Genomic DNA, 19,600 nt, shown 5'->3' with positions numbered 1-19,600 from the left:
CTTAACTTTCCCTCTCCCACTCCCACTCTCTCTCACATCTGGAGGGTATCTGGTGTGGCTGTGCGACTTCTCGCCTGCTATGGGACAGCCTGTGTTTGGACTGGACGTCAGACTTCAGTGCGTTTCAGCAAACGTTCGGAAAGGGTAAAGTAGTAGACCAGAATGTTGTTGTTTTTTTTTCAGACCTTACTGCAGCATGTTTTATGTGTGGCTGTTTTGTTATATGGACCTTAGACTTAGCTTAAAGTGTCAGCGTCATTCATCTGTGCATGACAGTTCTGGCATGTGTATCCCAGACAATCCTGACTATTTAACAGTGCAGTAGAGCCACTTCACGACCTCTACTCAACCAAGAAAGAGCAGAAAAGCATGAAAACAAGATGACTTTTAAAATGCTCAGGATCGCTGCTAATAAAGATTATTCTCACTTCAAGCCTCTAAATTATAATGTAACAAGAGAGTGTTGACTTTAAAGTGAAGGCTTTAAACTCCTCTCTGACTCCTGGGTGCTGTGATGTTTTTATTCTAGCCAGGGTCAACATTGTGCTATAATTGCAGGCAAGTGCACAGGCTCTTATTTTTCATTTGCTGTGGGTGTATGCATGCTTGTGTGTGGCTTTCCTTTTTGTATGTTGTGTGTGTGTGTATGTGTATGTGCCACTGTCCCTCTAGTAGTTGTTGTGGTGCAACAGGCAGAAAAGGGACTTCTGATGGATGGCTTTTAGACGTTTGCCTTGAGTGCCCATTTGGTATATTTCTACCCACATTGGAGATGATTAGAGGGCTTATTCCTGGCTTTACCAAAACACTGCTGTCCTTGAGCCTGTCAGCCAGCTGCAAAAGGCTAGATTCTTATTATTTTATACCACCTATAGCTGAAAATTTGACTCCTTCAAAATTGTTGATTTTTTGAATGTGTGTGCATGATTATGAAAAGCAAAAAAGCTTTCCTTGGTGGTGCTTATGCTTTTTTCCTTCCAAATTAGCCCTTGCAGCTGGTGAGGATTTAAGCTTCAGACACGGGATAAGCAGAATAGACAGAGGAGGCAGAGAGACGGCTGTCTTTTGTTGATGGCCTGGTGTGTAAACAGTGTGAACTATTCCTCAATGAAATGAATTCATAGATGTATGATACTGAAAGCTCACCTTTTTTTATACAGCAGTTACAAATGGGCCTCAAGGAATAGACCAAATTTACTGGATTGAATCGATTTGAAATGAATTGAAGAAATCATGAAGAACAGAAAATTATATTAAAGGAATAGTTCAACATTTAGAATGAGGGAAACAGCTAGCCTGGCTCAGTCAAAGGTAACAAATTCACCTACCAGCATTTCTAAATCTCAATAAGTAACACATTATACAGGGGGTTTTACAGGGTTTTATGTTCCAGACAGTTTTTGTGCGGGCGCATTTACTCCCTGCAGTCTCCAAAATTGAAGCATTCAATTCCCATAATGCAACTGAATAGTGTCTTTCCTTACATCTTCCTTGCCAAGTAAATGCTCATGTCTTTCAAACTCATTGTCTGAAGTTTATAAGGCAGCTTTTCTGTTAAACTTGTGCGTCAGCCCTTATTGTGTGAAGACGGAATTGAGTAAAGAGCTGTGAGTCTACCTGTGCGAGTCCTCCGAGCAAGGACACTGACTGGTTATTCCTTTTCTACTATCTATTCACGTTTCCTGCTTCACTCACCATGTGATACAAGACTTTCGTGACATCCCAGGCTTTCAAAAAAATTACATCTGTCGCAGATAATGCAACCCTGAGAACCTCTATTCACTCAGAAAAGCCTCTTCTACTCACTCCTCCTTTTCTCTTGGCCTATGGAATTGCCATTCAGCTGTAAACAAAACAGAATTTATCCAAGCACTTGCTAATCTGTCAGACATTCAGGTACTAGCCCTGACTGAAACCTGAATCCATCCAGAAAACACTGCCACATCGGCCTCACTCTCATACACACCCCGCCCTGTTGGGCGCAGAGGTGGTGCGGGGCTCCTCATTTCCAAACACTGGAAATTCACTAAGCTTTCTCCACTAAGCTACAACTCCTTTAACATCAACTTCTTTAAATACGATGCAATCAGGGTTTCTGCTCCTATTAAGCTGTTTGTGATTGTCATATACTGCCCACCGGGGTGTCAACTAGGGAACTTTGTAGTCGAACTAGACATGTTACTCTCAGCCATTCCTGACGATCACACCACTGATTGTCATGGGAGACATGAATACCCATACTGGCAAAACCCAAGCAGCTGACTTCCTGTCATTTCTGTCCTCATTTGACTTCAAACAGGTCTCCACCCCCTCCACACACAAAGCGGGCAATACTCTTGATCTGATTTTGACTCGGAACTGTTCCACAGCAAATCTGACTGTCACCCCCCTACATCAATCTGACCACTTCTTTATTCAATTTATGATCACTGTACCGGAACATCCTCATGTTCCTCTGCAGTTGGTCTCCCTTCGCCAAAACATCCAGTCCCTCACACCGACTCAACTTTCCAATGATGTCTTGGCTACGATGCCTCCTCATAATGAATTCCTTTCACTTCCTGTCAATGAGGCTACAGACATGCTCTGGTCCTCACTAGCCTCCTCTCTTAACAATCTCTGCCCTCTAACATCCAAGCCTGAAGTCGCTGAAGTCGTCAGAGAGCAAGGGGCGGAGCTCAGAGCAGCAGAGAGAAAATGGCATAAGAATAGAATAAGATCTGTGGTGCCACAGAAGCTCGGAAAATGTTCTCTGCTTTTAACTCACTCCTCTTTACTGATAAGGTCTCTGCCATCCATAACCAGTTCTCTGAGCTTGACCAACTCAGTCTACAGCTGCCAGCTAACAGGGCTGAACTCCCTTCATTATCCCGTCTGACCGAAGAGGAAGTCTCCAAATTTCTGCAGGACTCTTGTTCCACTACCTGTCTGCTGGACCCGATACCATCCAACCCTCTACAGACCAGTTCCCCCACGCTTAACCCCGCAGTCACACACATCATCAACTCCTCGCTTACAGCGGGTGTGTTCCCCACCACATTTGAGCAAGCTCGGGTCACCCCACTACTAAAAAAAAGACCTACACTCTACCCAGCCCAGGTTGAAAACTACAGACCAGTTTCACTCCTGCCCTTCTTATCAAAAATTGCACACACAGCGGGGGCATTCTACTGAGACTGCACCCCTGTTGGTAAAGGAATCACTGCGTTCAGCAAGAACTGCCGGTCAGTCCTCAGCTCTATTACAGCTAGAGCTGTCATCTACCTTTGACATGGTTAACCACGAAATCCTCCTCTCCACAGCGACTGAGATTGGTATCTCAGGATCTGCCCTCCGCTGGTTCATGTCCTACCTCTCAGGGAGATTTTTTAGAATATCTTGGAGGGGAGAAGTGTCCAAACTGCACAGCTTATCCACAGAGGTTCCTCAATGGTCAGTGCTCAGCCCCCCTCTCTTCTCAATATACACCACCTCACTTGGTGAAATCATCCACTCCCATTGTTTCTCATACCATTGCTATGTTGACAATACTCAGCTCTTCCTATTGTACCCACCAGAAGACCACACAGTCTCCGCTCGGATCTTGTCATGCCTTGCTGATATATCAGCATGGATGAAAGAACGCCATCTTCAACTTAACCTCTCTAAGACCAAGCTCTTTGTCATCCCAGCCAGTCCCTCTATACAACAACAGATCAGTATCCAGCTTGAATCAACCCAACTCATACCTGCAAAGTCTGCCTGAAACCTGGGTGTCATGATTGACGACCAACCAACCTGTAAGGTTCACGTGGCCTCAGTTGCTCGGTCATGTCGATTTGCCCTGTACAACATCAAGAAGATCAGACTCTACCGGTCTGAGCATACAGCACGACCCCTGGTACAGGCTCTTGTAATATCAAGCATTAACTATTGCAACTCCTTAGTGGCAGGCATCCCCACATGTACGTTCAAAGCTCTGCAGATGATCCAGAATGTGGCGGCACAGCTGGTCTTCAACCAGCCCAAAACAGCACAGTCACCCCGCTGTTCATATCCCTCAACTGGCTCCCAGTTGCTCCCTGCATCAAATTCAAAACCCTGACACTCAGTTACAAAACAGCAAAACAGTTCCCACCTACCTGAACTCCCTCATTCAGGTCTATGCTCCCTCCCGCTCACCATGCTCTGCCAATGAAAGGCGCCTGGTACAACCACCACAACAGGGCCCTAAGTCGCTAGCCAGACTCTTCTCTTCTGTAGTTCCCCTGTGGTGGAACAAGTTACCAAACTCTGTTTGATCCGCAGACTCCCTCTCAGTCTTTGAGGAAAGACTAAAGACCCAGCTCTTTCGCGAACAACTCCAGACTTGATGGACAAAGAGAGAAAAAAAATCTGCTCCTATGCATTCTATGCATTACCTCTGTGCGCTGCCTTTTGGCATCCTATTGAACTTGAACTTAGCTTTATGACACTTAGTTGTGTTGTTCTCTCCTGACTAGATCCTCTCTTGTATTGTATCAACGATGTTTGTCACTTTGGATAAAAGCGTCTACATGAATTGTGACATTGTAAAATACAACTGTTTACCTTGAAACAGGATTTGTTTTCTTCCCCTCCAGTCCTTCATTTAGTACCAGTCTGTCTTCTGCCGAAACACTTGCCTCTCATCATGGCAAGCTGTCTACTCTGAAACAGTTTCTAGCTGAAGGCTGAGGTAACTATTATGCATAAAGACAGCAGGTGATGACCACAAGGAATATACAATAAAAGAGTAATATTTTCACCTCGGTTCTGAAAAATGCTTTTCTTCTGCTCACAAAATATCCTTTTTTTCATGTTCTGAACCACAACTGTGAACCATTTTAAAATATTAACAGTGAGCTGGGAGGAAATTCTGTGGTTTGGAGGCACTACTGGGTGCTATAACAACATCATGTTTTAAACTTGGCAGTTGCAGAGCTTCAGCGACACAACTTCAGTTACTAACTGGTTTAACTCATGATGAATCTCTGACTCTCTAGAGCCTTGACAGAAATAATTTGCTTTCATATAGTTTATATTATAAGGAAGCAGCTTATAGTTTATACCAGTCCTGTATTTGGTTTGTTTTATGTTGTGTGTCACGGCCAGACAGTCACTTAGCAGGCTGGAGTAAACACAGCTGCATGCTACATTGGACCTGAGGGGACATATCATGCTTTTTAGGAATTTCTGTTATTTTTATACTGTTATGATCTCAGATGTCTGTGGTAAATATGGTCACAGGTCCAAAGCTTGAGGAGAGGGGGGCCTTAAAAGAGAAAGGAGCTAAAACTGCTTGTTTCAGACAGAGGCTGAAGTGAGGGTCTGCGTAAAGAGTCAGTAGTAGAGTTAAATTAAAGGAATTTTTTCAACTGTAAATCATGCAAAGATATTCCAGTAGAGTGCCAGAATATAAATATAGACCTAGAAATGTGCATGACATGTCTCCTTTAATACAATGACCTCATCAGTTCGTTGGTAACAGTCTTTCTGGCATGAAGAACAACATCAAAAACAATGCCAAACTCTCCAGAATAGTCAAACTTGGCAAGGCAATATCAGGCAAAGCAGCTGAACGAATGACAAAATCTGACAAAATCCTGTCATGCCATCCCCTGAATCATCACTTTCAGCTCCTGCCTTCTGGGAGGCGGTACAGAGTCCCCTGTACAAAGAAAAATATCAACAAAAATCATTCATCCCACATGACATACATCAGTTAAACCAGTAATTAATGGACATGCCAATATTGTTTTGAACCCCATGTAACGGGCCACAGTTTAAGAGTCCACAGTGACATTTGTCTCATTTATGAGTGTTGCCTTCATGAGGTAATACACAGTAAAAGATTTTAACTTTTTGAAATCAATAAAATAATCTGAACTCTAGAAATCTGCACACATACTGAATTTCACCACCTTATAGTGGCTATTATTAATATCTGTATATTGACAATGGATTACATGAGAACCTGTATGTAAAAGGTATCGCTCGTAGTAACAAACCCACAGGAAATTATCACCTGCCTCTGCAAATCCCCCTCAATTCTATGGAGTGTTTTAGCCTCTTTCAGCTCATTGTTTTGGTTTTAGGCCCCTCAACTTCATTGTTTTGGTTGACTCTCACGGCTCTCAGTGTTGTTTTTAGCTGCAGCAGGCAGCTGTTTTCAAAAACCCACTGTACACTTCCTGCCCAGCAACATCAGACAGACAAAGGTAGCAACTAATATTGGAATTGTTCCAACAGTAAATATTGGAATTACATTTGCCAGGTGGCCAATTACACCACACAATGAGCCTCATGCAAGAACCACTCATACGAACAGATTCATTCTTAAGATGCACGTATGAGGGATTTAAGAACATTTGTGGCACTCATCAGTTTTCTCTTAGGTACAAACAAAATTTACGAGTGGTTCAGACCTGTCATATGTGTTGTAATAGATCATCTCCGCCTTTGTTCACACTTGTTTCATTTACAATTATAATGTCCTAATCTGAATTAATTTGGAGTTTAAATATGATACAGAAATGAACAAAAATCAAATACATAACTGAAACAAACTTAATGCAAAATTAATATTATGTTTACCATATTATTGTTATCATAGCTGCCAATTTGCTGAAAGGTTTTCTAGATTTTATCATTTTTATTGGCATATTTTGAGGCAGCAACTTCTACATTTCAGTAGTTGCTAGGAAACTTCTCTCACTCCGTCAGCTGCTGTATCTCTCTCTGCAGGTCTCTGTCCAGTATCAGCTTCTATTGCAGATGACAGTATAACATCACCTGTAGACTATAGGATTCTCCTCTAATATCTCTGTCTGTCACGTGACCGCCTCTCATATTAGTCACAGAGCGCTTTGCTTTAGAGCTTTTTTTGGTATCTAACTTCATGTCAAAGTGTTCCCTCTTTATTTCTGTGACAGTACAGCGCTGATCTGATCTGATGATTCGTCGCTGGCAGCTGGATTTATATATTTTTTTTGTTTTGGGTCCTCTAATATTGACATTCCTAAATTTGTTATGTTTCTGTCTACTGATTTCTGAAAGCAGGACTTGAATCTGTTCGGTGTTTTTACTTTTTGGGAAGTTTTTTTTTTGAATAAAACTCACCAACAAATGGAGCGGAACATGTAGGGGCCTTAGGGGCATGAATTATGCTAATGATCGCATCTCATGAAAGTGCACCTACTCATGAACAGGTGACATTCATCAGGCTGAAAGGAGTGATTTATGACAAGTTCAGGCAGTTAAGAGAGTTTGTTGAATCTGACTTGGAACACTTGTACAAGCAAACTTCACAGAAAAAATCAGAGTTTTAGGATAAAAATACAAAAATGTTCTTGGATGAGGCCCATTAAATGTGAATGTCTGTCCCTTGTCTGCTGTTTGCTAACAAGCTAACCATATCTACTTATAAGGTGATAATATGTCAGTCTTATGTTTGCAGCTTGTTTCTGCTGTCCCCAAATGACCAAAAAATAAGTTACTGCAGGTTTAATCATCAGCAAATTTAAATGAAACCTCTGACGTATAGTGTCAATAGGGTTTAAGAGACCACATGATTTTCTTCCAGCAAACACAGAGTGCAGATAAACTAAAGACAAAGCATCAGACCCATTAGATTTTTCTGTTCATGTGTGATTTGACAGGCAGTAGGCACACCTCCTCACACCTTAGGAGCTATGAAGCAGTGCAAAATAATCAGTCAATTTTATTTCAAACATGTAAAAATAAAAAAAAACAGATAAAAACAAAACAAGAATAAACCTATACAACAACTCAATAAACAAATTGTCATAAACGACAAAAAAAAATTATTACATGTCTGAAAAGGAGTAGGAAGAAGTATACACTTATTTATTCCTACCCCTTTCTCAACTAGTCATCCATAAACTCAATTCTCAATTCTATGTACAACCCAAATATCCACCCAACGTTAATAAGATTAAAAAAACAGTTAACACAACCCTTGGTTATCCATAATGATTTACAACATGATGTTACTCACAACACAAACATTTTTGAAAGGGATTTTTGGAGCATGGGGCATCTAACTCACCCAACAAACAATCCAACATCTCAAAGTACAAAAACCTGCTCAAAACTGCTTAAATAGTAGCAGATTGCAGCTTTAACAAGTTCCTGTTTCCAGGAACAAAATACTCCAAGAGCTGTCTTTTTAACTTTACTGTCAATGTGCTTGTGCAACAGGAGAGCTCAGCAGTGGACATGGCCTTTCCCAAGCATTCCATCCTGCAGGCTCTGAGTGTGCTGCTCTTGGCCTGCGTGTTGGTGCGTTGCCAGGCCCCTCTTGAACCAGAGGAAGAGGAGGAGGAAGAGCGAGTAAAGGAGGCCGACATCACAACAGTGCTGACAAAAAGTGAGCAGATCGAATGTCCACCAAAATGCACCTGTACAACAGAGGGGGCAGTGGACTGTGCCGGGGTCGACCTCACCGAGTTTCCCGATAATCTGTCTGACAAAATCCGCCAGCTCTCTCTGCAGGTCTTGCACACACATACACACAGAGACTGTAATACACATCTGCATTTTGTAACTCTGTATAGTATGTATGTATATACATATATGTCTGTGTTTTGTCTCCTGATGCCAGAACAACAAAATCGAGGAGGTAACAGTGGGGCACATTTCTCATCTGCATCAGCTTGAGACTCTCAACCTTCAGAACAACTGGCTCACCACAGATGGTAAACACAGCAACACAATAGAAATCTCCTGCAGGAACCTGGCGCACAGCGGGAGAGCATATTACAGACCTGTTGTATACAAAGTTGTTCTGTGTGGGTCTGTTGAAATTCTGTTTGTTTTGCTCAGCTGTGGGTCTTTGTTGACTGGTTCTGTCGGAGCTTTGAACTGTTGGGTCAGTTTGGAGCAATGTTAGTTGGATCAGTGGCTATTCTGCTGCTGGGGTGTTTTATGGTTATTTATTACTTGTATTTATGGAAACAACATTTTTTCAAATACATCCAAATGTGGCAGAGGAAATGCAGTTTCCAGTTTAACTCTTCCCAGCACCCAGTGTTTGCTCTCAGTCAGTAGTTAGGTCCAGGGAATGGAGGACAATCTACAGGGACAACTGAATCAATTTTCACAGGATGGGCAAGTTTTAGTTAGTCATCGGATGTCTGGATCTTAAATTATCAGAGAAACAAGCTGAGCAAATGTTAGCAGCAGCTCAGCCAGCAGCCCCTCCTGGATGTCCTGTGCCTGCCAAACCGCATCGGAGAAACATTGATTTTTTGGGTGAAACTGCTTTATTCAGTGTTTTTACCTGTTTTAATCACCAGTCTGTTTGTTTTGGAGGGGAGGAGACCTCTGCCGAATAATTTGTCTCCCATTCAAAACATCCTGAACAATGAACACTGAAGTAAGAGAAGCTGGTTGTTTAACAATGAAGACAACAACTCCCATGACGCTACTTCACAAACTCCGTCTTTTGTTATTGTTTTGATTGAGAGACCCCCAGTAGCAGAAATTACATATTGCATGTTTAAAGACATCAGTTTTAAGCCACAGTCATGGTTATGTATTACCATTCAAAACAGAATCCAAAATAAACATCAAATGGCACACATCAAACCTGCTGGGAACAACTTTTTGCACCCACTGGCTAAGCCTTTATTGTTTCTTCCAGAGAAGAAAGGAGACTGAAGCACACTGCTTAATTCACAGCCTTTAATTGTGCAGACAGACACAATTATTGTTTTCTTTATTGTTTCTGTTAGTGGTGTGGTATGCCAGTTCGTCTTTACCATTCTGGCTAATGGTGCTGCCAAGATGAACGGATAGCTCAGTGGATTATTGTCCTCTTGGCCAGCTGTGACAACTGCTTGTGTTTTTGTTGCTAAATCTCTAACTGCAGTTTCCCAAATCACAGTGTATCAAGCATTTTATGTAATAGAATCTCTAACAGACCAAGATAAGGCCACAATCCCCATGGGAAAAGAGTTAGATAGTGTATCTAGCTGACTGTTCATCAGCTAAAACCTCTTTTTTCAGCCTCCTTCTCCCATCTTGTTCAATATATGGGTTGATTTCTGAGCCTGCCATGGTTCTAGTTCTGGTTAATGTTTTGTTCCTCACTAATGTCTTAAGAGGTAGAAAAATGCTTTCTTTGATTCCCACATTTGCCTGAATCTCTGAGTCTGAACTATGGTTAGTGAAGCTTTAGCTGTAAAGCTGAAACATGCCTCTACCGGCTGCATGTAGGCAAATGTTCATGGGGGCTGTTCAGAGACATTTGTGTGGCCTTTAAAAAAAATACTTGTATGTACAAAATGTAAAATTTTAATGTTTATTTCTTCGTTCCGAATCGTGAATCGTCAAACTAGATTTGTACTGAAGTGAAGAAAACAGTTGGAATGAATGGACCACATAGTTGGTGACAACAAATCATTGAGCTACACAGAAGATAATTCAAATTAGCCAAGGGATGCGTAATTTTCACCTTTACAGAAGGAGTATGGGTTGATTGAAGATTGAAGTGCCCATTAGCCTATAAATAATATGATTAACTGAGATAATATCACTCCAGTAGGTTGGCATTCCACAGCTACACAGTGCTTCATAAAACCTTTTTTATATGCTGTGCAGTTCTACAACAAAGAAACCTTGAGCCATAGATTCAGAATACCAGATTATTTTCATGTGTAACATTGATAAAAACTACATATAGCAGTTTTTGGCTTTTGTTGTTAGTATTCTGACTTGCAATTCAGTATGTTTTTCACTTAACAGGCCTTGAAGATGAAGGTTTTGAGATGCTCGAACAGCTGGCTTATTTATACTTGGCAAATAACAAGGTGAGTCATACAGCAGACTCTCAAATGTTTGTTCTCTCTTCTGACCTCAACTCTGCTTACATGATTCAAAAGAAATGTTATCTTTTACATTTTCATCTCTAAATTATTTTATTCTATTTTATTTTATTCTATACTACTCAGATACATTGACACAGTGCCAGCTGGCAGAGAGAGGTGGCAGTCTCCTCTTACACACTGTTTGTGAGCTTATGCTTGTAATCACTTCCAGTACGGCTGTGCCAGCTGGTCAGAGCTAAAATGTTAGTGACCCTTTTGGACACAGAGCAAGAGAGAAAGGATGGACAGATTTGTTTGTGCCTTCACAGGGATGAATAGGCAAACGGGATACAGGAAGAATAGGGGATTTTTAAGTGCTCGCTAAGCCTCAAAGACACCCATGCTGCTTTAATCCATAAACCATGTTATAAAGGAGAGAGCTCTAAATGAACATCTAATCTCACCAGTGCTTCTCGGATCTCTATATTCTCTGCGGTTTTGTACAATGTAGCGCTAGTCCTGGCAGGAGTCACTAAAGTGAGGGAAACCTTGCTTCTACATGAAGGGGTACACATACAGCACTTCTGCTCTGTAGCAAATTAAGCCGTGCCCGCTTCTTTGGTCCTAATGCCTAAATGACAAAATGGCAAATTTGTTCTGCCACCTCTATGGTTAAGGCTTGGTTAAATTTGGCCAAGTAAAACTACTTGGTTAAGATAAGGGAGAGTTTGTGATCGTGCATGGTTGAAAACAAGACTAAAACCCAAAAGTCATGTTAGCAGCAGCAGTGCTTTGAGCTAAATGCTACGATTAGCATTGCAACATGCTCACAATGACTATATTAACATGTTGATATTACCAGGTATAATGTTTACCATAGTCACCATCTTAGCATGTTAGCATTATAATATTTGCTGGTTATCACTAAACACAAAGAACTGAGGCTGATAGAAATGTCTTTAGTTTTGCAGGTATTTGGTCATAAACCAAAGTATTGGGCAAATTAATTTTGACCTGATGATCGCTCGAGATAAAAAGTTAATGATTCATCAAAGTTATTTCAGTTCATCCTGAGGGGGACACAAATATCTGTGCCAACTTTCATGGCAGTTCATATAGGTGTGAAGACATTTCATTCTGGACCATTAATGTCAAGTAGTGGTCAGTATTAGAGGAAAATTTAGGAGCTCACCAATATTATTAAAACTTTGACCTGCTGGTGGCATTAGATGAAAAATCAAAGGTTCAGTGATGTCATTAGGCTTCATCCTCTGGCCACCATGATTTGAATGGTACTCCATTTGACAGTTGTCTTGATATTTCATACAAAACCAAAAATCAAAATCAACTTCATGGTGGCACTATTGAAAAGTCAGGGCATCACCAAATTTATTATAATTCATCCTCTGGGGACCATGAATATCTGTGCAAATTTCATGTCAAACAATCTAATATTTGTCATAATAATTCACTCTGGACCAAAGTGGTGGTTTGACTGACTGAAATTGCTATCCCTTTGCTTCTGAGAGAGAACATTCAGTATTTGCACATCCGCACTAAGTTGCTTGCTGGGTAAACTTAAACATAGATCATTTTAATGCTGTCCAATTTCTGGTGAGGACAGTCTCAAAAATCACATTCTCCCTACATCAATGAAATCAAATCTTTGTAGTAAAGCTCTGTCATGCTTCTTTTCTTGTATTTGCAGCTCGCCTCAGCGCCAAAGGTCCTACCACCCTCTTTGGTTAGTGCTGACTTTGCTGCTAATCACCTTGCAAGGATCTATCCGTACACATTTGGCCAAAAACCAAAACTGAGGTACAAATGTGTGTTTTTGTGCAAATTTCCCCTTTGTTTCTGGAGATACAGTATGCCCATTTACACACTGCAATGCCCCTTGCTTGTGGCCCCCAGGTCTGTGTATCTCCACAACAACAAGCTAACTGATGTGGGGCTTCCTGATGACATGTTCAATGGTTCCATCTCCCTGGAGATTCTCACCATGTCCAGCAACTTCCTGCGTGTTGTACCCAAGAACCTGCCTGCCAGCCTTTACCGTCTTCATTTGAAGGTCCCTTTAATACACTAGAGCACCTTGCTGCATACATTTGCATTTAGAATATTCATGAATATGGTAATGATAACATATAAGGATTTTTCCTGCTGTTACAGAATAACAAGCTGGAGAAAATCCCAGCAGGGGCTTTTGACAAGTTGCGAAACCTCAGAGAGCTGTATCTACAGAGCAACCTCCTCAGCAATGAGGGCATGGACAACGAGACTTTCAGGTGAACAAAAATCCTCACTCACAAAACCCCCAGGCGCTTACATATTCTGCCATTTTAATGCTTTTGCTGAGTGTAAAAAAAAAAAAAAAGAAAGTAAAACTTCAATTATACATGCATTTAAGTGTTTTCAAGTGAGTACAAGACGAGACCATCCACTTGACAAAGACTATCTGATGTCTCGTGTTGCAGCAGCAGCAAGAAAGCACACAGTACAAGAGCACAGAACTGATTCGATGAACTTCTCTCTCTGTCTCCTGGCAGCCAACTGAGCAGCCTGGAGTGTCTGGACTTGTCAAATAACAACCTGAGCGTTGTCCCCAAGGGTCTGCCTCGCAATCTAGTGCTGCTACACCTGGAGAAGAACTCCATCCGCAGCATCCCTGGAGACGCTCTTACTTCTGTCCGAAACCTTGAGTACCTGATCCTCCACAATAACAAGCTCCGCGCACGTTCCATCCACCCAGCTGCTTTCCATGTACATTTCTTTTTCATGTCATATTCTTTTTATTGTTTTCCCAAGAGACCAGACCCATGTAAAAATATACATTCATTTTAATATTTTCAATTGTAAGAACAGGCTAGAAGAGGTGATGCTCAACTGCTTTTATGTGAGCATCTTACATATTTAACATTTTCACCCGCTGCGTAATAATTGATCACCAATTGAATCTTTAATTTGCATTCTCACTAGGGCTTGAAGAAACTACACACTCTCCACATGTACAACAACTTGCTGGAGAGGGTTCCCAGGGGTCTGCCTCGGCGGGCTAAGACTCTAATGCTGCTCCACAACTCCATAGCTGAAATTGGCCGCAATGACCTTAACCTGCTGTACACACTGACAGAGCTCAACCTCAGCTACAACCAGCTGACCAGCCCCAAAGTGCACCGTGAGGCATTCAGGAAGCTGCGTTTGTTGCAAACCCTAGACCTGTCAGGGAACGGCCTTCATTCGATGCCCCTGGGTCTTCCTCGCAGCTTACAGGTGCTCGAAATCAAGAACAACCAGCTGACCTCCATACCAGACAGGGCACTGACAGGCATGGAGAATCTCCAAAAGCTCATCCTAAGTGATAACCATCTGAAACTAAACTCAATCTACCAGGGAGCCTGGATGGAGCTAAGTGCGCTCACTGTAAGTGGCTGAGGGAGACGCATCAGATACTAGTGCAAGACGTTTTTCCACTTCAGGAACCTAACAACCTATAACCTGGGGCTTCCAGTAGCTTTTAAAAACCATGGGAGGCTTTAGTATGAAGTTCTTCCATTCTCTTCCACTATATTTTACAAAGTGAGCCATTTCAGATATACGCCATTAAAAGGGCAAAGGTGAGACCGATCATTTTCATGCAAGTGCAAGGAAGTGGTTCTGGGACAGACAACAGTAAAAGCAGTGGTGCCGATATTGTTGAGGATTTTATACTTTTTTTTCACATTTACGTGAACATAATTTATGAAAGTGGCAGAGAATCCAGAGAACTGCTGGCCCTGGCCCAAGCCACTTGGTGGCCCAAAATGATGTCCAGCCTATCAAACTCCTTTGTCGTTTTTTGGTTTGCTCCATTGCGTGCATCATGATATTGTATTTTACTTGTTTGATCTTTTAAATTTTTTGTTGTATCTCCATTTTGGTCAGACACTGGATAATGTGCTTATTCGTTGTCATTATTGTGGTGTGACAACACATCTGCTTACCCAATCATGATTGACTTCACTGCTGACAGCCCCCGAAGGTGCCTGGAACTTTCATTTTGTATCACTTCCTGAGCAGCACCAAAATTTAGTGCCAGGAACTTGACCCCAAAGTGAGTGTATAACAGTAGAAACAAAAGCAGATCCTGTGAGATCCCTTTTTGATTAGTTAAGTTCCTGCAGTGGAAAAGGGTTATTAGCTGCACACACAAACCAGGCTTTGGTATAATTCTTCTAAGTCCAATAGACATAACAAAACACACTTATTTCATTATTCATCTTGTAATTTTAGACGCTAGACCTGTCTGGCAACCAGCTGTCACACATCCCCTCTGACCTGCCTGAGTCTCTGGAGTACCTTTACTTGCAAAGTAACCGCATCTCCAGTATCTCTGCTTCAGCGTTTGAAGGCACTCCGAACATCAAAGGCATCTTCCTCCGGTGAGCGACACATACACTCACAAACAAGTTTTGAATGAAGATTGTAGTTATTAGTCTCAATCATGTTACTAGTAGGCTACTGTAGTTGTAAGATTCTCGATTTTCTTTCCAAAAAAGAAGTGAACAGGTGTTAAAACCATCAACACTCAATTCATCCTCCACGATTGTCTGCATTAACCGTTTCTCTTCAAAGTAGCTGCACAACACATGTTAAAGAGGATAAACTTTAACCTGACACTCTTCACAGCCCTTGGGGCTTTGTGGAAATCTGGTGAGTTGGTATTGTTTACACTGCTCTGCTAGTCTCCAAGGATCAGCTGCACTCGTACACCAGTGCTCTTCCCCCCTTTTTTAAAAAATATTTTTACAATCAGCTCAGAGTGAATTTAGGCACAGTGAAAAGATTTAGATTTCTTTCCTTTTTATTCTTGTGAAAGTGTTTGAGAAAAAAAAAATCACTTTCACAGTTCATAAAACTCAGAATCTCTAAAAGAAGTGTCTTGAGTATGTTAGCACAGTGAAGAGTTAGATGAGAAGATTGTCTGCACAGTAAATATGAAGCTACAGCTAACAACTGCTTACCTTAGCTTAGCACAAAGGTTGGAAACAGGGAAACCTAAAATTACAGATGCTCAAATGTTAGTTTTAAACTTTCAAACCATACTTTTAACTTGTCACGCCATTGTTTAGACGTTCAACTTACTTTCAACCTTTCAAACTATAGTTTGAATTTCATTTTTGGTCAATATCTCATAAAAGTTCACTTTTTGATAAAGTTATAAAGTCCTGGTCTGCTACTAATCAACCAAATTTATGACTGAGCTTCATTTTGCAGAGTACTGCAATGTGGTATCTAATCTCTCAATCTCCTCTAATTTATGTGCATTCAGCAAATTTTCCACTTTGCTTTATTCCACATAGTGCAGGCTTATACCCACAAGCACCACAGCTGAAAGCAGCGGTCAGAAAGCAGAGTGAAGAGGTTTCGGACGAGCGCTTTGAAGGCTTTTGTTCTGTTTGGTTGTCAGTCTGACCTCAACCTAGCTGCTTTATGGCTTGTGTTTACGGGCTTTAACCCCTTCCAAGCTGTTATGCTCTTCATGTTGTTCATATCAGCTGCTGCCACATTTCTTTTTTTTCTCAACCAAATTCCCCCTACAGCTGGGAGCCTTTGGCCTGAGCCAATTTAGAGCTGCTGGAATGCTTGCATCAGTGGGGGATGTGAAGGGAGGATTTATGTGTGTTCATTACTAATTGCATGTTCATGTGTATTACATGCTGGCTAGTTAAAGTTTATGGGCAACAATATGCAAGCATTTTTTATTGATAGATAAGAGTAGATGCAGTTAATTCCAGGTGTTTCGGAAGTGCTTTGATTCGAGTAAAACACCTGTGACTGTGTGTTTGATCAAGTCAATAGAGTCGTTAGACATTAGCGTGGGTGCAATTCAGTGTGCACATACGAACTCAACAGATGGGACCCACTAGGCTTATCCCTGAGCAGAGAGAAGCTGTCAGATCCTCCTCCTGACAGATGTGGTTTGTAAATGTCACCTGCTGTCTGTTAACCATCTCTTCTGCACGTTGGGGCTTTTGCTTTTAGTCTCTGAAAGCTCAGCAATCTAAAGACTATTTTGATCAACTGTTAAGTGAGAAAAATACACCTCACAAACCTGTGTGTCTTTTTTTTTACTGTTCAAGGTTTAACCGTGTGTCTTTGGAATCTGTGGACGAGAGTACTTTGGCATACCTGTCCAAAATCCTGGACATCGCTACAGAAAACAGTGAACTCTCCTTTAAAAGAGACGACATGGATGGTGACAAGATGATGGAGGAGGAGCAGGAAACATAAGACACACTCAGTTGAACTGACATTGGACTGCACTGTGTCAAGGACAGCAAGGGCTTTTAAATGGGAATGAACCTGTGAATGTCATTTCCCAGGTCCATTATTGTGCTGTCAGTGGCAGAGTCACATATTTCTGGTGCAGGATACCAGATGAAGTTACTTTAGTTTCCTTTTTGTGGGCTGGTTAGAATTGCATATCTTTATATCTGAGCTTTAATATTTGTTTATGACTGTTGACATGTAATGTCCATCATCTAAATGGTGTTTTTCTGCTTTATTCTATAAAATGCATTCACAAAACTCACTGTGAATTTTCCCATGTAAATGTTTCAGAATTAATGCCAAAAATTTAAGCAGAGTGAAAAAGGACAGATGTTCACACTGTGTGTGTCTTTCTCTGCTTTATGTCATTTTGTTAATCACTACCTTGTCCACCTGCCTTAAATAAGTGATTTTACTAGAAATACTGTGAAAGAATTTGTGTTTGTAACACCAAGGGTAACAAAAGAAGCAATCTGACTCCCACTGAAACCAACAAAAGCATTATTTGTAGGTCTGGCCATCAGTTCAGATCAGTTATGATATTAATGCATGCACCAAAGTTATTCCTGAGATCTGGGAACGCAGCGACATATCTACAACACAAACTGATGAGGCAAGAAATGTGTACGTCTCACACATCCATCTCAGTTTTAGGGCAGATTTTCTGATTTAACTTTGGCCTTTCTGGTGGCTGTGCACGCAGTTTTCCTGTGAAATTAAAGATCATTTCCATCATATTGGGTGTGCTCAAGTTTGTGTACATTATGTAGCTCCATATTGAGACTGAATTAGTGCTAGATGACCTGGTGAAACTGTTGGGCTTTTTACAACCTGTCTGATTGCCTGAATGATTGAGTTTCTTTCATTGTTGAACTTTGTTGTAGTGATGTTGTTGTGTTCCCACATCTCAACAATAACTTCAGTGAGTACGAAGTTATTATGACTGATAGAAACGATGGCCAAACCTATGCAAATAAGCTCCAAGTTATAATAAACTGGAATTTTAGTCTCAAATGGGCTGCAACTAATTATTATTTTCAGTAGTGATTAATGTATCACTTATTTTTTCAGGTAATAAAAAATGACTAATATAAGTAATAAATTATATATAAAATGTCAAAAATGACAAACATCCCTCAAAAGTTATAAAAGCCCAAAGTGATTTTTTCAAATTACAATCCCAAACTCTCAAATTATACAGAGCAAAACATTGTCATTTTAAATGGAACTAACTACAGCTGTGATCATATCAACCAGGACTAAAAGTTTAAAGGATTGTAACTAAAGCCAGTTAAGTAATGTTATTTGATAAATTATTCAAATGATTAGTTGATGATCAAAAAGATCTTGCATTACTTTTCTTTCAGTTGACTGATTGAAAGGAATGTTTCAGCACCACTCTCAAATCTTTTAGAAGGTATTAAAAAGTGAAATGAGTGAACATGCAGCCAGTGAGTTGTTGGAATGACAGCAATAATCTTTGAAAGCAGTGATTTACCTACAATGTGGATGAATGTGGATATCATTATTTTTATGTTATTCTTTTGACATGTGCTTGTGAATGAAATATTCCAAACTTAAAAGCAATTTCAACATATTCAGAGCTTCAATCCTGCTGCTGCTGCTACTTCAGCCCATTCTTGTTTTATAAAAAAAGATAGCAAATATTTTTATATGACATTGAAAATACTCATCCTATTACACTCACTATATTACTATGAATACAGTGTCACTTTCACATACAGCAGTATTGTATTGTCACATATACAGTCATCAAACACAGCAATAAATTATTTGAAAAGGCTGAAAAAGACTGTGCGTTTTCTAACATTCACCAGAACATTTGATGAATAATCCAGCAGATTATTCCACACAGGGCAGTGCCACTGCTCATTTCAGAGCTCATTTGTCTCCAGTATGTTGCAAGTGCGTATATTCTGTCCAATATCATAAATATGAGCAAGATACTGTAAAAAAAAAAAAAAAGGTACATCTCAGAATACAATCTGTTATCTACCCATGAGAAAAAAAATCTCTGGCAGTTAATGTGCACAGAGCTGACAAAATGTGATTAATGAAAGGATGAAATACATGAAATATAGTATCTGACATAGTAACAAAAGTGAAAAAGTTAAATGCAACGCAAAGGACTTGCACATCTGACATCTTAAAACAATACTTACATGCCACATAATTGAGAGAGTTATCGGTGGCTGTAATCATTTGTCCTAATCATGTCCATAAAGCAGTCCCTGCTTAATGCAACTTAAATGTAACTTCACTGTGTTCAGACAGAGGGCATATTTTAGATGCAGCATGATAAATTCCATGCAAGACTTAAGCATATTTCTCTCAGAGCTCAAAGGGAACATATTATGCACATTTCGCATGTTATGGCCCTTGGCAGACATCTGCCGGCTGCGGGGGCTATGTCAACAAACCAGGAAATTAACAGTTGG

The 19,600-nt window shown here is 40.6% G+C and overlaps 1 protein-coding gene across 2 annotated transcripts; it reads left to right on the top strand.

Moving 5' to 3' along the window:
* Positions 1-17,876, top strand: podn (podocan). 2 transcript variants are annotated; one of them, XM_042417743.1, is made up of 11 exons: positions 1-144; positions 8,221-8,514; positions 8,624-8,717; positions 10,768-10,832; positions 12,538-12,647; positions 12,744-12,900; positions 13,002-13,117; positions 13,379-13,592; positions 13,809-14,252; positions 15,102-15,250; positions 16,952-17,876. In XM_042417743.1, exons 2-11 carry the CDS (start codon positions 8,239-8,241, stop codon positions 17,100-17,102), a joined length of 1,776 nt encoding a protein of 591 aa, XP_042273677.1. In that variant the 5' UTR covers positions 1-144; positions 8,221-8,238; the 3' UTR covers positions 17,103-17,876. The 2 variants fall into 2 exon arrangements, with proteins under 2 accessions (XP_042273677.1, XP_042273678.1); XM_042417744.1 differs by having other exon boundaries at positions 2-117.
* The last annotated feature ends 1,724 nt before the right edge of the window (positions 17,877-19,600 follow it).

Source organism: Thunnus maccoyii, chromosome 7 (assembly GCF_910596095.1).
Source record: "Thunnus maccoyii chromosome 7, fThuMac1.1, whole genome shotgun sequence".
NCBI classification, from domain to species: domain Eukaryota; kingdom Metazoa; phylum Chordata; class Actinopteri; order Scombriformes; family Scombridae; genus Thunnus; species Thunnus maccoyii.
This window is presented reverse-complemented; position numbering and strand designations above follow the sequence as displayed.

Coding starts and splice junctions, on each gene's coding strand:
- podn (XM_042417743.1), top strand. CDS start 8,239: ATGGCCTTTCCCAAGCATTCCATCCTGCAGGCTCTGAGTGTGCTGCTC. Junction 8,718..10,767: donor CAACTGGCTCACCACAGATG/GTAAACACAGCA, acceptor TTCACTTAACAG/GCCTTGAAGATGAAGGTTTT. Junction 10,833..12,537: donor TATACTTGGCAAATAACAAG/GTGAGTCATACA, acceptor TTGTATTTGCAG/CTCGCCTCAGCGCCAAAGGT.